Here is a 17,973-nt window from a genome sequence, read left to right on the forward strand (position 1 = left end):
AGGTTAAAGGACACAGACTCTACAGTTGTCCTTTGGAGACTGTTACAATCATTTCTGTGACAAGCTCATCATGTTTCCTAGGTGCTTTCATATTTTTCATTAATTTTTAGGCATAATTATCCCCAAATCCATGTAAGGCAAGCAGGGCACACATTATCCACCTGTGTCACTGGTCAGAAAAGAGGAAAAAGCTTATCCAAGTTCACGCTGCCAGTTCTCAGAACCCAGATCAATGTTATTTGTTATACAGCTACTACAACACATGGGAACAGAGTCAGAATCTGGTATACCACATGGGTGTATCAATCTTTATGTATTTGAATGGTCTCGTCCCAGAAATATATTTTGATTTTCTAGGATAGATCATCAAAATCATCACAATTACTACGGTCTTTTCCTTGCAATAATGGTTTGCCAAAATTGACCGTCTTTTGAGCATTCCGACTTTTGTCCACTAGAGGGCACCAACTACCCATATCCCATCGCCACCTTAGTGGGTCTTTACATCCCTGGCTGCCGCTCTAATATCCTTTACAGTATCAGTACATCTCATATCACAGTGAAAATCAAGTTTGTAATACAGTTGACATTAACAGCGTGCTCTCTTACCCTCTCCATGTCAAGAAATTCGTCATCTAGTTTCGTTCCTTCAACGCCACTTATTTTTTCGCTAAATAGCTGCAGAAATAAACAAAGTAATTGCGTTGTATGATAATTTGTTACCACAATTTCTGACTCAAATTATTACCAGCAAAACCAACAACAACAACAACAAAAAACTTCCATTCAGCTCATTGCATTTTTTTTTTACCAAGTCCTTTAAGAAAATCGTTGGAAGGAGTAACCCTGTCAAAGGACATGGGAAGATACACATTTTTCACCTGCGCAACAGGTATTAATTATGCAACTACTGTATGTAAAGCACATGGAAGGTGCTCCAGCAGAAACACAGATAAATAAGATCCTTATCATCCGGGAACCCAGAGCACAGCAGAAGAGTTAATAAACACACACTCGATTACAATATAAGGGAGGAAAAATACGAGCAAAATAGTGCCGGGTACAAATGATTGTCAACACACCAAGTAATAGACATTTCAGTGGTTCAGAGACATGATTCTGAGAGCCTGCAGTGGAGGGGAGGCGGGGAGACACCCAGGACCCACCCAGGACCTGTTTCCTACAAGGCTTGGCATTTGAGCTGCCCATTTAAGGATAAGGGACATTTCCATAGGCAACACCGAAGGAGCCTTGCTTACAGCATGAGACATCTTAGAAAACCCCCCCGAGACAGCAACGTGTAGGATGGGGTTTTGCCACCTTGCCACTCTGATATTTAGACTAGATAATCCTTTGTTGTGGGAGGCTGTCCTGTGCCCTGTGGGATGTTGAACATCATCCCTGGCCTCCACCCACTAAATGTCAGTAGCGCACAGGCACCCACACACTGACGACCGCAAAAGGTCTCTGGACGCTTAGGAGTCACTGCGCAGGGCAAACGCGTCCTTCGCCTTAACTATAATGAATAGCGATCGAGGGAGAATGGGGGGAAATAAAAGCTGAAAGGGAGAGAGGCCAGATCACACAAATTCTCAAATGCCAAGCTAAGAGGTCTGGCTGAGAAGTCCCTGAAGATCCCTTATCAAACACGGTGTAGAGAAACCTTGAGCAAAGCAGCTCTGGCTGCAGAGTGGGTTGCATCAGAGAACACGAAGAGGACTGGAAGGGGAAAGTACATCGTTTTCTTTAGAAAATCGCATCAACATAATTTGTTTACATGTTTAAAGTATTTATGTGTGGGACGCCTGGGTGGCTCCGTCGGTTAAACGTCCGACTTCGGCTCAGGTCACGATCTCGCGGTCCGTGGGTTCGAGCCCCACGTCGGGCTCTGGGCTGACAGCTCAGAGCCTGGAGCCTGCTTCAGATTCTGTGTCTCTCTCTCTCTCTCTCTCTCTCTCTCTCTCTCTCTCTCTCTGCCCTACCCCACTCACACTCTCTCTCTCTCAAAAATAAAATAAACATTAAAAAATAAATAAATAAAATAAAATACTTATATGAACATAAAAACCAGTGGCAAGGGGGGGCGGTTAGCATCAATTAATAAAAAAAAAAATTGCAGGTTCTTTTCAATGTAAGTGCCTTTCTGCTACTATTTCCACAACTATCGCAAACACAGAATTACTAGTCACTAGGAGGAATCCAGGTGTAGAGAATCTAGCTTAAATGTGAGGTGAGAGAGAATTGAGAGGAGACGGGGGAGATGACCAGAGTGGCCACGATTCTTTATCTCTTCGTCGCTAGATCTCTGTAGTTCCTCCTGGCCAGAGCTGGAGTCTGTCTACCCTCGAGCGATTCCGGGCCGGACTTGATGCTTGTTCTGAACCACAGACGGAAGGCCAGGCCTTAGCAGACTCTGCACGCTTTCAGTCATTCTCTTGAAACCCTGCTGCCCCCAAGTGAATTCAGGCCTGGGCTGATTTGCTGGGTGGTGAGAGATACGTGGCCCAAACACCCCCATCAGGACAACCAGTCACTCTCCAGGACCAGAGCCCCTGGTTGACCTGCAAGGGACAAGGGACTGCAGGCACATGAGAGAGCCCCCGGCCTAATCCGCTCACCCGTGGAAACATGAGTCGAATAAATGGTGGTGGTCTGACGCTAAACACTGGAATGCTTTGTTACTCGACAGAAGCTGGCTGATACACTAGACAATAGTTCTGGTTTTTCAGGCTCTGTCTAGAAGCCAGAGAGGACTGTCCTAAGGCCTCCATACAAGGTATAAGCTTCAACAGGAACAACAGGTAATCCCACTGCTATACACAAAGGTCTTTACATGGAAGTATCCATCAATTAGGTCCCCCAAATATCTTTTTGTTCAATAGTGAAATCATTTTGGGGCGCCTGGGCGGCTCAGTCGGTTGAGCGTCCGACTTCGGCTCAGGTCATGATCTCACGGCTCGTGAGCTCCAGCCCCACATCGGGCTCTGTGCCGACAGCTGGGAGCCTGGGGCCTGCTTCAGATCCTGTGTCTCCTCTCTCTACCCCTCCTCCCCTGCTCACACGCTGTCTCTTTCTCAAAAATAAACATTAAAAAATAGTGAAATTTTTTAATTTTTTTAATTTTTTTAATGTTTTAATGTTTTTGAGAGAGAAGAGAGAGAGACTGAGTGTGAGTAGGGGAGGGGCAGAGAGAGAGGGAGACACAGAATCTCCGAGCCGTCAGCACAGAACCCTACACGGGGCTCGAACTCAAACTCACAAACCGTGAGATCACAACCTGAGCCAAAATAGGATGTGAAATAATTTAAAATATTAGTTCTTAATTTTGGAGGTGATATTCTGAGAATCTAATGAAAATTATACAACCACACCCCGGGGGGGGGGCGCGGGGGGAACACTCATTTTGTTGCATGGTAAATTGCAAAAATGGCCACAATGCCTTGCCGCTCCTCCCACTAGGACACCAGTCTATTTTTCTCCCCAGGGACTAACTTTGATCAATAGAACAGAATGCAAGCAACACTGTGAGAGTACTGAGTTCAGGTCTTATAAATACTTTATAGCTACAAAGTATCTGTGTAGACACTTTACCCTCTGAGGTCCACTGTAACCATCCCCACATGAATTAGCCTGAGCTACCATGTTGGAGGATGAATGCCCACTCTGAGCAGAGATGACCCTCCAAGGTGACTCATCTCAGAGCACCAGGCCTTGAGCTCACCCGGCAGCTCACCACCAACAGATGAGTAAGCAGCTGGGCTCAGTGAGCCCTGCAGCCCAGTGAGCCCCGCCCAAAGTACCAACCCACAAAATTGTGAATCAATGGTTTTTCATTGTAAGTCGCTATGGTTTAAGGTGGTTTGTTACATAGCAAAAAACCGACTGATTCAGTTGCCTGTAATTTCTAACGGCTACTGAAACCCTCCCCTCTGCAGAAGCCCACGTGTAAGATCCCTGTTTTAAAATACCCCTTTGGAAGCGGTGCCTAGGTGTCTCAGTCAGTTAAGCATCCAGCTTCAGCTCAGGTTGATCTCGCGGTTCGTGAGTTCGAGCCCTGTGTTGGGTTCTTTGCTGATGGTGCAGAGCCTGGAGCCTGCTTCGGATTCTGTCTCCCTCTCTCTCTGCCCCTCCCCCGCTCATATGGTGTGTGTGTCTGTCTGTCTTTCTCTCTCAAAAATAAGTACACAGTGGGGCGCCTGGGTGGCTCAGTCAGTTAAGCCTCCGACTTCAGCTCAGGTCACGATCTCAACAGTCTGTGAGTTCAAGCCCCGCGTCGGGCTCTGTGCTGACAGCTCAGAGCCTGGAGCCTGCTTCCCATGCTGTGTCTCCCTCTCTCTCTGCCCCTCCCCTGCTCATGCTCTGTCTCTCTCTGTCTCAAAAATAAATAAACATTAAAAAAATTTTTTTTCAAATAAGTAAACAATTTTAAAATTTTTTTAAAGAGAAAAAACATCCTCCCCAATAAAAATTAATCCCAGAAATCTAAATTCCAAGGCACATGACTAAATGCAAGACCAAGTAAGAAAGCCAACAAAATCACAGATTGCAACATGAATTCACTTCTGGTGAAAATAACCTTCTGAAACAATAGGACAGAAACTTTATATGTATGCTTAGGATATTATCAATATGATAAATGAAGGAATAACCTCTATGAATAAAAGGCAAATAATTACACAAAAGGGAAATTTTTTTAATTGCTATTAAAATTTAGAAACCTTGGAAATAAAACACACACAAAAATGAAAATGAAAAATCCTAATAACTGGAATCAACTCCAGACTGGGCACAGTTGGAGAAAGAACCGGTAAACTAGAAAATATTACTAAGGAACATACTGAAAGAACAAAAACATTTAAAGCAAAAAAAGAGGGTTTTTTTTTTAATATGAAATATCAGTTAAACAGTTTAGAGGATGAGCTATAACTGACAGGCACTCCAGAAAAAAGGACAGAATATAGGGGACTTAGTATTTTAAGAGTTAATAGCTCTGTTTTTGGGGTTTTTTTTGGGGGAGGGGTTTCTTTTTTTTTTTTTAATTTTTTTTTCAACGTTTATTTATTTTTGGGACAGAGAGAGACAGAGCATGAACGGGGGAGGGGCAGAGAGAGAGGGAGACGCAGAATCGGAAACAGGCTCCAGGCTCTGAGCCATCAGCCCAGAGCCTGACGCGGGGCTCGAACTCACGGACCGCGAGATCGTGACCTGGCTGAAGTCGGACGCTTAACCGACTGCGCCACCCAGGCGCCCCAGGGGGAGGGGTTTCTTGTGTACAACTGAGGGAAGGTATGAGCCCACAGTTTGGAAGTACATTCAAGTGCTAAGCAAGGTATTAATTCACATGTTGAGATTTCAAGAATAAAAAATTCTAAAACTCCCACAGGAGAATAAAACCACAAGAAAATTAACAGCAGATTTCTCTTCAGCAACAGCAGATACCAGAGATCAGTTTCAAAGGTGTTTAGAAATCTAAAAAATCCAGAATTTTGGGTCTCCCTCAACTGTTACTTAAAACAAATATATAAAAACAAATATATGAGTTTATAAAAGGGTAAAATTACAACCTTAAGTAATAACAAGATGGGAAGGAGGGTGTTGAGTGGATACTCTGAGCACTAGAGTGTTTCTCCCGTGTTCAGGCGAAGGTGGGAAACGGACAAACTTGAACATTGCTGAAATAATAGAGAAGAATTGTCTGGGTTACATAATTAATGGTGACGACTAAAAGTATAAAACAATAATGCACGTATATGTTATGTATGCTAGGCGTGTTACAACACAGCACGCACACTAGCACGCTGGTGGAAAATCGAGTTTTTCCAATCCAGGCAAACAAAATAAAACAAAACAAGAAAAAAAAAAAAGGTTGGCAAAGCGGGGGTGGGGGGAGAAGAACGAAAGGGATGACAAATGGAAACCACAATATAAGACAGTAATAAGTCCACACACATCAGTAATTATTATCTACGTAAATGATGAAATTGAAAATGTTAAAGGATTAATTGACAGAGTGGATTTTTTTTTTTAATTTTCTTTTTGTTTTTTTTTTTAGTAATCTCTACAGCCAATGTGGTGCTCAAACTCACAACCCCAAGATCAAGGGTCACATGCTTTTCTGAGTGAGCCAGCCAGGCACCCCCGGGCACCCCCAGAGTAGATTTTTTAAATCCAACTACATGTAGCTTCTAAGAGAGACACCTAAAATAAAACTGGAAATAAGGAGATAAATTACACCTACTAGGGAAATACTGATTTTTAAAAAAGCTGATAACAATAGCATCAGACAAAAAAGACTTTAAGGCAAAACATCAGTAGGGATAGAGAATTGATCTAATAATAGAAGGGACATTCCACCAAAATTCTGTTATAATAATGATGCACCCAACAGCAGAGCTTCAAAAACCTAGTAATGCAGAAACTGAGAGAAAACAGTGAAGTCCACAATCACAGATTTCACCACCACTCTACCAGAAAACTGACAGATCGGGGGTGCCTGGGGGGCTCAGTACGTTGAGCGTCCGACTTTGGCTCAGGTCATGATCTCACAGTTCATGGGTTCAAGCCCCACATCAGGCTTTGTGCTGACAGCTCAGAGCCTGGAACTCACTTCGGATTCTGTGTCTCCCTCTCTCTCTCTGCCCCTCCCCTGCTTATGCTCTCTCTCTGTGTCTGTCTCAAATATAAACATTTAAAAAAAAAAAAAAAAAAGAGGAAGCCCTAGAAGAAATTTCAAAAACTATTTAACAATGAAAATCGTATCCATCAAAACCTGTGTGGGAAGACAGCAAAGTCAGTACTTAGAAATCAGCATATCACTTTAAATTCATTAAAACAAAAAAAACCACTTCAGCTTAACATCTCAAACTGACACGATGCCATTCAATCCAATTCAACAAATATCTGAAAGTCCACTGACTACATCCATGCGGTAGAGATACAAAGATCACTCTCCAGGCCAGAGCTCACGGGCCACTGCGAAGCAGAAGCCGATGGCCAGAACACAACGAGGGAAGTACCCTCCTTTAACACCGATGCGGAATTTGCTATTAGAACTCAGACAGAGGAGGCAAGTCATATGGACGAGAAGGTGCCAAGAACAGAGCCTAGAAGGATACATGGTGTGCACCCCAGGAGACCAGAGAAGGAGTGGCATTTCTGGCAGAGAGAACAGCATAAGCTCAGACACAAGACATTTGGGAAACAGCAATCAACAAGGGTAACTGATACGAAAGACTGACCCCAGGAGAACACGAACGCACACGCGGGCCGTGGAGACGCTCAAGCAGGTGAGTGGTACAAACAGGTCCGCCTTTCATCCGGGAAGATCATGCCAGTGGCCCACAGGAGAAGGGCTCTGGAGAGCCACCAGAGGGCGGACGGGGAGATTCCATGTGGGGATCACAAGGGATGCCCACACGAGGGGCAGACTAGGCAGACTAGGGAAGAGTGTCAAACTTCGACTCCGAAACTCTCCCAACTACCTTCTTCAACTTCAAACACCAACGGCCCTCACCTATTCAGCGTCCCCATCGCAAACGTCGCGTCTGACCCGGGCTCGCCAGATAGAAGCTGCAAATTTAAAATACAGTCGTGTGGCCAAGTCAGTGTGGCCCATGCAGTCTTGCCCCAGTGAAAAAGATCATGCCGGAAACGAGGCCTGTCTCGCGGTGCCTCCGTGCAACAGAGAGAACCCTCACTGGCCCTCTACTTCTGGGTAGCCTCCAATTTCATCGACGATCGGAAAACAAAAGGCGTTTTCAGAGACCGCAACAGCACTGATGTAAGAGAAGCGTATTGGGGAAGCACAAAGCTTTTGCATTTGGTTTTTCAGCTAGGTGCGCTGGGGTTTTAGTGGTAAATGTCAACACAGCCTTGGCCGCCTTCTTGTGCAAGTGTCTGTTTTCAAAGAAACCTTGGCTTCTCCATCTTCTTCCCTTTAATGAAGCAAGAAATTAAACAGCGAGAAAGCCAGAACCTAGGAGAAAATGTAAAAAAGCAAATTTATACCTCAGGATAAATTAGAAACTTCCCCAGGACAGGACTTTCTAGTTTGTGGGCCACAAAACACTGGCTGTGCACAGCAAAAGAAGAACTCCTTGGTCATGTTAGTTTGGAAATGCTGGGATAAACAGAACTGGCAGATTTCTGCACCAAAACATTTTCCACAGACTTTTTTTTTTTTTTTAATTTTTTTTTTCAACGTTTATTTATTTTTGGGACAGAGAGAGACAGAGCATGAACGGGGGAGGGGCAGAGAGAGAGGGAGACACAGAATCGGAAACAGGCTCCAGGCTCTGAGCCATCAACCCAGAGCCCAACGCGGGGCTCGAACTCACGGACCGCGAGATCGTGACCTGGCTGAAGTCGGACGCTTAACCGACTGCGCCACCCAGGCGCCCCTCCACAGACTTTAAAATGAAAATGGCATCATGGATTTCCATGGAGGGGAGGGGCATAGAAGAGGTAGCATTCTCCACCTTCGTTTGGTCACGGGAGATGTCTCTTACAAGGAAAAATCTCAGAGAAGATTTCTGAGAAATCTACTCGGAGAAGCCCTGCACCAAATTGTCACCCTGTCCTCTAGCTCCCTTTATTTTTTCTTTCAAACAATTAGCAGTCATGCTCTGCTTTTATCAGCTTGGAAACTATGGCGTCACTCAATGACGAACTGTTATTTGTAAGTTTAATATCAGGGGAAGACGAGAAAAGGGTATACGCGAGCTCTCTGTACTGGTTTTGTAACTTTTCTGAGTCTAAATTATTTCAAAATTAATTCTTTTTTTAATCTCTGAAGGTTTCAGACAGCAAACAAGGCAGTCAGGATCTGAGGAAGAGAAATGCACTGGGAAGAGTCAGACATTTACAGCTGCTTTTTCCTTCTGGAAAAATGTCTGCCTGACAACACAGAACATACCAGCTGAACAGAAAGCACCAGCCTAGAACTTGCAGAAGTCTCCCTAGGCTGGGGAGAGGAAAACTGGAGTGCACTGTAACCAAGGAAACCAGGACATTAAGAGGCCAAAATCCCAGGACCATAAAGAAGTGAACACGACAGTTTACATGCAACTTCCTTTAGAGGTTTCTGACAATTCCTAGGCTGCACATATGCGAGGCAGGATGCTAAGATACCAGTGCGAGGAGGCTGCTAGAAGGCTAAACATCTAAGCAGAGATTTCTGCAGAATCACAGTGATCAAGAGACAAAACTGGAGTTCAGCACTGCCTTTCCCCTTGTTATTTGTCAGAATAAAACTAAATCCTCCCTGGGGGGAGACATCACCTAAATTGCTGCCAAGTCTTTGCACACAGGTGTCTGGCATTAAAATAATAATTTAAGAAACCCATCTGGTATACCAGGTGACTCAACAACAACAACAAAATCTGAAACTAAATTTTCTTTATGTCTTTTTGATGTAACCTCTGTGCCCAACATGGGGCTTGAGCCCACAACCCCAAGACCAAGCATCACATGCTCTACCAACTGAGCCAGCCAGATGCCCCTTAAACTAAGTTTAAAAATAGATGACAATGTAAAATACCACTGCAAAACATTTCAAGAGAACAAATGAAAACTGTAGTTGAAGAATTCAATAACTGAAATTCAGAGTTCCACAGCAAACTTTAATAACAATTAGATGCTGACAAAGAGAGCACATGGGCACTGGAAGATAAACCACTGGGAAGTATCGAAATTGAAACATAAAGAGAAAGACGATTAAAAACACCAAAAAAAAAATATTATAAACATAGAACACACAGTGGAAACACCTAACATATGTGTATTTTTGATTTCTAGAATGAGAGGACAGAATAATTGAGAAGAGGCAATATTTGAAGAGAAGATGGCCAAGAATTACTCAATATATGTTGTCAAAAGACATCCAGCTCCAAATTAAAGCTCTTCTATGACTCTCAGGCAGGATAAATATGAAGAAAAACATACCCCGAACAAGTCTTTTACCAAAGACCAAAGACAGGAAAACTTAAAGAAAAAAAAAAAAATGCACCAAAAAAGCAACAAAAAGATTGTGCGCTGACAATGGTCACACAGCGCGGCCACAAGACAATGAAATCACATCTTTTCATGTTGACGGAAATCATCTGTCAACTTAAAATGCCATTCTCGGTGAATATACCCTTCATAAACGAAGGCAACATTTTAAAAACATTCAGACAAGAGGGTGCCTGGGTGGCTCAGTCAGTTGCGCATCCGACTATGCCTCAGATCACGATCTTGTGGTTTGTGAGTTTGAGCCCCGCATCGGGCTGTGTGCCGACAGCTCGAAGCCTGGAGCCTGCTTCGGATTCTGTGTCTCCCTCTCTCTCTGCCCCTCTCTGCTCACACTGTCTCTGTCTTTCTCTCTCAAAAATAAGCATTTAAAAAAACCTTAACAAAATAATAATAAATAAAAATATTCAGACAAAAGTGAGACAATTTCTCATTGGCAGACCCAGACACACACCAAAAGAAGCACTCAAGGGAGTTCTTCAAATAAAAGAAAAATATCCCTGATGGAAACAAGGAAATAAGGCAAGAAATGAAGAGAACCAGAAAGATGAATCGATATGAATACTGAAAACTTAAAACAAGTATCTTGTGAGGTTTTAAACATATCTAAAATTTTAAAACATGAAAACAATGACACAAAAGCCACCACTAAAGAGGTAGAGATAAATTGTTACTGGGTCTTTTGTTGCTTGGATGTTTTAAGGCACTAATTTAAGAAAGACTCCACCACATAAAAAATGCATGTTGTAATCTCTAGGGTTGCTTTTAAATAATCATAAATATATAACAGGCAAGATACTAGAGAATAAAACGGAATGATAAGAATGATTAATTCAAAAGAAAGCTTAAAAAATGAGAAATGAAGAAACAAGAATAAACGGGACAAATAAAAAAATAGATTTAATGCAAAAATGTCAGTAATTACTTTAAATGTATATGGACTAAATATTTCAAATAAAAAATAAAAAGCATCAGCCAAGATCATAAAATACTCAACTATACTATTTTCTGTCAATAAGAGATGCGCATTAAACATAATGACACAATAAGAAAATAAAGAGATGGACTATATCACACACTAACATCTACAACAAAAAAACTGAGAAACTCATACTAACATATAAAATATACTTTTAGACAAGAAACATTATTACTAGAATAAAGAAGGACATTAAAACATGATAAAAAGTAGGGGTGCCTGGGTGGCTCACTTGGTTAAACGTCCAACTTCAGCTCAGGTCATGATCTCGTGGTCCGTGAGTTCGAGCCCCGCGTCGGGCTCTGTGCTGACAGCTCAGAGCCTGGAGCCTGCTTTGGATTCTGTGTCTCCCTCTCTCTCTGCCCCTCCCCCACTTGTGCTCTGTCTCTTTCTCTCAAAAATAAATAATAAATATTAAAAAAAAATTTTAAATGATACAAGGTCAATCCAAAATTAAGAAATAAGAATCCTAAATCTGTATGCATTTAATCACATAGCTTCAATGTATAAAGGAAAACCTTACAAAACTAAAACTATAAATAAATGATTCCAAATATTTTAATTTTTCTATACATCTCTCTGCAACCCATAAAACACACAAAAAAAAAAAACACCAGTTAGATTGACTCGACTTGAACAATTTAATTTACATATGGAGAATACTACAGCAAACAGGGCAGAATAAAGGTGGTTTTCTTTTCTTTTTTTCTTAAAGTTTATTTATTTATCTTGAGAGGGGAGGAGGGCGCTTGACACAAGGCTCGAACCCATGAACAGTGAGACCATGACCCGAGCTGAAATCAAGAGTCAGATGCCCAACAGATTGAGCCACCCAGGTGCCCCGATAACGATGGTTTTCAAAAGTAGACATGGCACATTTACCAAAAGAGACCATACGCTGAGCCATGAAGCACATCTCCAACAATGTCAAAGACGAAAATCATTCGGAGTATGATCTCTGGCCACAGTGAAATTAACACAAATCAATAGCTGAAAAATTTCCCAAATTATTTGAAAATGAAACATGTCAAAATTAACTGAATCAAATATGAAGTCACCTTGAAGGTTAGAAAATATTTATAAGTGAATAATACCAAATACAGAGATGTATTTAAGACTGTGGGATGTAGCTAAAGCTGTTTCTATTTTTTTCTTAAATGTTTATTTATTTTTGAGAATGAGAACATCCATGTGTGTGCATGAAGTGGGGGGGGGGGGGGCAGAGAGACAGAGAGAGAGAGACAGAGAGAGAGAGACAGAGAGAGAGAATCTTAAGCAGGCTCCACACGGTCAGCACAGAGTCCAACTGGGAGCTCAAACTCATGAACTATGAGATCATGACCTGAGCCAAAATCAAGAGCCAGACACTTACCCAACTGAGCCACCCAGGTGCCCCTCTAGAGCTATTTCTTAAGAGGAGATCTTATAGCTCTAAAACACCAGTTCTCAAACTCTTTCATTTCAGGATCCCATGATATTCTTAAAAATAATTTAAGACCCCTACCTCACACCATATATCAAAAACAATTCCTTGTTGATCTTAAATGCAAAAGGTAAGACTTGAAAGATTCTGTAAGATAACATTACCTGGGGACAGGAGACAGCTTGACCAATTCCCAAACGCTAACTATAAAGAAAAGCCTGATATATCAGACTCCGTTCAAGACTGAGAGAGTGAAAAATCAAATCACTGAGTAGAAAAAGATATTTTCCATAAATCTACCTGACCAAGAATCACATTCAGATATTAAAAAGAACTCCTATGGGTCCCTAAGAGGAAGGCAGCATACTCCTGTTTTTTAGCATGGGCAAAAAGAAAAAAAGTCTTGTGGAAGCAACTTCACAAAGGGGGAGGGGGCGGTATCCAAACAGGCAACAGGCCTACGAAAACATTTTCGTCTCATGATCATCCATGAAAATGCAAGTTAAACCACAAGAAGATGGCACTTCATCGTTACTGGAGTAACTAAAATTATTTTAAAACAACAATAATACAAGTTTTTCCAAGGGTTAACGGGGCAACCGGAAGGAACACTCCTACGCCACTGGAGGGAGTTTACATTGGTATCGCGACTTGGGAAAACGGTCTACTATAGTCTACTATAACTGAATATATAAAAAGCCACACTCTTATGACTCAGTAATTCCATTCCTAGGTAAAGGCCCGAAAGAAATACCTTATAAGTAACCAAAATTCAGATACAAGCAGTATTACTCACAATAACCCAAAACCACCTAAATGATGGTAGAGTGAATAGATCACAGCTACTTCTAGAAACGCAATACTGTATCGCAATTAAAAAGGAGAAAGCACTCCTTCTGCGTGCGACACATAGGCAGATTTCAGACGGAACACGGAACACTCTCATGGAACATTCTCCTGCCGTGTGATTCTGATTATGAAACGTTCAGAACTAAAAGGGAACATCCTGTATCATTCCATTCATATAAAATTTAAACACAGAAAAGGCTGTTTCGTGGTAATAAGAGTGTAGCAGTTACCTTTAAGTTATGATAAAAGGGAGCTCCCTGGGGTGCTAGTAATATTCTGTGTCTAGAACTGGTTACATGAATGTGCTCACTTTGTCACAACAGAGCAAGTGGCACCCACAGGACCTGTCACTTCCTTGCATGTGTTTTTATTTCAGTAGAAAATGTTGAAGCACACCCTCCCGTGAACCCTGCATTCGGTGTTCTCAATGCGTGCACCCGTCACACTTCCCATGATTTATTTGTCTCTAAGGAAGCTTAACAAACAATGCTGGCCTGTTTCTTGCTTTTGCATCTGACCAGTAGAAATAACATTCACATCTGACTATCTGCATCTGGAAGTCTCTGCTCAGTCAAATCATGACTTAACCATACAGAACCTAATAATCTATATTCAAAAGAACAAAAAAAGCCCCAGGGGCTATTATATGGTGACTGTGTCCTCTGTACCCTAAATGCTGCTACTTCAGATTTAATTATTAGGGCAGCATAATAAAGAAATTCATTCATCTCGCCAAGGGGAAGGAGGTAGAGAAAATACATACAGGAAGGAACTATCAGACATGGAATCAAGATAGTGGACTGAATACATACGCCTTCCACTCCACTGTACCAAATGCTTTTTTTTTTTATTTTTATTTTTTTAACGTTTATTCCTTTTTGAGAGACAGAGACAGAGCATGAGTAGGGGAGGGGCAGAGAGAGAGAGAGACACAGAATCTGAAGCAGGCTCCAGGCTCTGAGCTGTCAGCACAGAGCCTGACGCAGGGCTCGAACTCACAGACAGTGAGATCATGACCTGAGCCGAAGTCGGACGCTTAACCGACTGAGCCACCCAGGCGCCCCTGTACCAAATACCTTTAAATGAACTTGTAAACATACAGAAAGAGAGAGAGAGAGGCATCTGACACATACATAACAGGGCTGAGAAACAAAAACGGTGCCAGCAGTAGGTCATAAATGGTGACAAATGCCCAGAAGACAGACAGCAGATGGGACCAGAGAGCTTAGGAAGCAACAGGGCAATACCTACAACATAGAAACCCGCTCCCAAGCCCAAAGGCCATGCAGTGGTCTCCCCTTCTCTGCAGGGGTACATTCCAAGACCCCCAGTGGATGCCTGAAACCACAGACAGTACCAAAACCTATATAATGTTACTCTTTTTCCTATACGTATATACCTACAGTAAAACGTAATTCATAAGCTAGGCACAGTAAAAGATTAACAACAACTAATAATAAGACAGAACAGGTACACTAAGCTGTAATGAAAGTTATGTGAATGTGGTTTCTCTCTCTGTCTCAAAGTATCTCACTGTTCTGTACTCACCCTTCTTGTGATGATGTGAGAGGATACAATGCCTACATGATGAGATCAAGGGAGGTGAATGACGTAGGCACTTGACGCAGCATCAGGCTACTAGTGACCCGCTGACAATATGTCAGGAGGAGGATCACCAGCTTGAGGACCATGGCTGACCACGGATAAATGAAACAGCGGGTAACTGAAATTACGGAGGGCGAACCACGGGTAACTGAAACCACAGGAAGTAAAACGACAGATGGGGGCAGGGAAGGGGACTGCTGTACAGAGAAATTCCAACTCTAAATAACGTAAACATGAAAAGAAGAGAGTGAGCCCCTGGGAGATCAGCAAGAGACACGATAAAAGAACTGTAGAGAAAGCAATAAGGATCAATGGAGCCCCTCCAGCCCCAACTCTGTGCCCACCTCTATACGCGAGGGCAGGATCTGAAGTTACACCATCTTGGCTCAAACTGCTAACTAGAGAGGTAACTCCAGGCAAATTAGGGAAGCTCTCCGTGTCTCCAGTTCCTTATCTGCAAGATACGGATAAAATAATAATAGTAACGATCTCATAAGGGTTAATGTATGGGAAGCATCTGACATTGTTAAGTCTTCTTAAACATGAACCATTAATATTACCACTGAGAAACAGGCAGCTAGGGTGTTTGTCCTGAACCTGCAACCTAAAGAGAGTGGACTGCTCTAATCGTTAGGCCCCAAAGTGGGTATAAAGACCTGAGAGATGTAAGAGATCCTTCCAAACATCCCAACAGATACCAGGGGAAACATGGAGAGGCAGTACTGCCCAAGAATAGAAGAACTCCATTTCCAGGGTAACACCCTTTTCTCCAGCCTTCTTGTCTGCTGAACTGTGGCCCTCACTCTAGCATGAAGCCCACTGGTTGCCACACCCACCCAACACTCAGTCCTTCCATTGACTGCCAATATACAAATAGACAAAACTTAAGCCAACTACCTAAGTGTTGGACAGCGTCCCTCATTCTTATCAACCAATGGCCAGGAATCATGGAAATTTAAGGAAACTAGGGGCATGAGGGGAAGTGTCAAAGAGGAAAGTTTATGACCCAAAGGAAGCAGAGATGATCAAGGTGCAGAGGGGAACTTCTAAAACTTCTTATTAACACCCACAGAGATATTTGAGAAGTTACTGTATACATACAACAAGAAAAGGCTCCAATGAAAAAAGGAGCTATTAAAATGGGGTAAAAAAAAAAATAAAAAAAAAAAGGGTGAGCACAGAACAGACAAAGCTGAAATACGAATTGCTTATTGGGAAGACAGAGTCAAGGAAATGTGTCCCAGAATCTACAGCAAAACCCAACAAGAGATGGGAAGGAGAAAGGAGTTTCGCTCGACCCCTCTTAGCTGTGTGCCCAGGACCACCCCCCTTCTGGGCATCCCACCCATTCTATCAGGAAGGCCTGCTGTCCTCGGGCCAGGCTTGACTTTGGGCTCCCTACAGAAGCTGATTCTACATTGTGGACCCACCATGGGGAAAGGGGTTCTGACTGGAGTAAATGGTCCCAGTAAGTTCAGAGGCTGACCCTGTCAGCTCCACACCTAGAAATTGGAGGCTATCACTAAGAGCAGAGTGTACCAGAATCTCTTCTACTCATTTTCTGCACACCCTCGCTTTTTCTCAGAAGAGACAGCTATGATTTGGCCAACGAGAAAGTCTGCATTCTGTTGGGCAGAATTTCCTCCAAGCTGAAGACATATAAATGGAGGACTTCTCTATTTCCAGCACTGATGCCGGTTTCCATCCATTTTTATATTTCTTTGGCCATTTTCAATTAGGATTGATGGATGAGATTGACATTTTTTCCCCATAAATGTCATTATGTTTCTTTAAAAGTTTGCTCACATGTACCCAATCCAATGATCATTAGCTATAGGGCTCTATGAGTCTGACCTTTCCAAAAGTTGGATTCTAGCCTGTATCCTGTGTTTGATCCCTTTCAGAGCAAAACGTGATCTTGCAGGATTTCCTTTGTAAAAGACCCTGCACGGTTAAGGCAGAGTCTTTCAGGAATGTAATTAATCAAGAAGGCTGCTCTCTTTCTGGGGCCCTGTGCGTGGGGCCCAGACCACAGACAGGCCCACTTTGGAGCCCAGAGTTCCACTGGGACTTCGGGAGGAAGTTACTCTTTTCCTTTTTTCCTTTCTTTTGATTTGTTCTGTTACGAACCCTTTGCATTGACCTAAGTAGGCGAAGACCTCATGAGGACAGGATCAAATAGCTCTTGAGGGGAGTTACAAAAGATCAGATGAGATAATACGTTTTGAACCACATGAAACAGTCTGGCTGGAAAAAAGGTATTTCATTCTTATCAAGCCACCTGGGTCATCCTAGGAAAATTTCACCACCTTCAAAAGGACGTAGGAAGTTGATGCTGAGAATGTTTTATTCCTAACGCTCACCAATAAATGTCGGTCTAAAGAGAGTTCTGGCACAAATGATACACCTCTGTGTTTCTTTTAATAAGTAGGAACCCCTTGTTTTGAATTTTAAAATTGCATAACTAGGCCCTGACCTATGATAGCGCTCTTTTATGTAGATGGCATTTTGTAAGATTAAAATAATGAGAAATACAAAATGTAAAACATTATCAATTGAAATCTGACTTATGTACAAGAATTAAGGGGCAAAAGTCCCCCTACTCCCAGGTATAATCACTGTTAACAGTAGGGATAGTTTTTCCCACCTCTTACCTAATTTAAACACACACACACACACACACATATTTCTGTTTACAAAAGTAACAAGAAGTTATACATGTTTATTTATAACCACCCCAAAGAAGAGACCTTCGCATTCTGGAATTCATTCAACAGAAAACACTGGAGTGCCCTCTAGGCACCAAGCTACATACAATATTTGGAGGTCAATCTATTCCCTCCTCAATACTTTGGAGATGTTGCGAGCTATAGTATTTTCTGGCACTTAATGTTACTGAGGAAAGACTAAGGGAAGGATTCTTTCTGATACTCATGTTTAGAACTCTTTATCCTGGAAAAAAAAATTAATTTCTTTTTATAAAGTCAAGTGGCTTTTCCCATCGGTTTTTCTTAGTCTTCATGGAGCCCCTGCGAGTTGCATTAGCAGGTCAACTAATTTATGGATTTTTTAAAAACCCAGAGACAGAAGAAAAGGTCCAGAGTCCCTT

General features: G+C 42.3%; 1 protein-coding gene across 8 annotated transcripts in view; it reads right to left on the reverse strand.

The window, feature by feature from the left end:
- Nucleotides 1-17,973, reverse strand: part of SH3GL3 (SH3 domain containing GRB2 like 3, endophilin A3) — a 137,159-nt gene that overhangs the window by 50,950 nt on the left and 68,236 nt on the right. For 4 of the 8 annotated variants that reach the window (XM_045448589.1, XM_045448587.1, XM_045448586.1 and 1 more), the window contains exon 2: nucleotides 610-678. The exons of 1 other annotated variant lie outside the window; for it this stretch is intronic. In XM_045448589.1, coding sequence (XP_045304545.1) covers nucleotides 610-678 — 69 coding nt within the window. Of the gene's footprint in view, nucleotides 1-609; nucleotides 679-17,973 lie in introns of those variants that run through there. 3 more of the 8 variants (XM_045448592.1, XM_045448591.1, XM_045448590.1) reach the window with 3 other exon arrangements.

This window comes from Leopardus geoffroyi, chromosome B3, assembly GCF_018350155.1.
Source record: "Leopardus geoffroyi isolate Oge1 chromosome B3, O.geoffroyi_Oge1_pat1.0, whole genome shotgun sequence".
NCBI lineage: Eukaryota > Metazoa > Chordata > Mammalia > Carnivora > Felidae > Leopardus > Leopardus geoffroyi.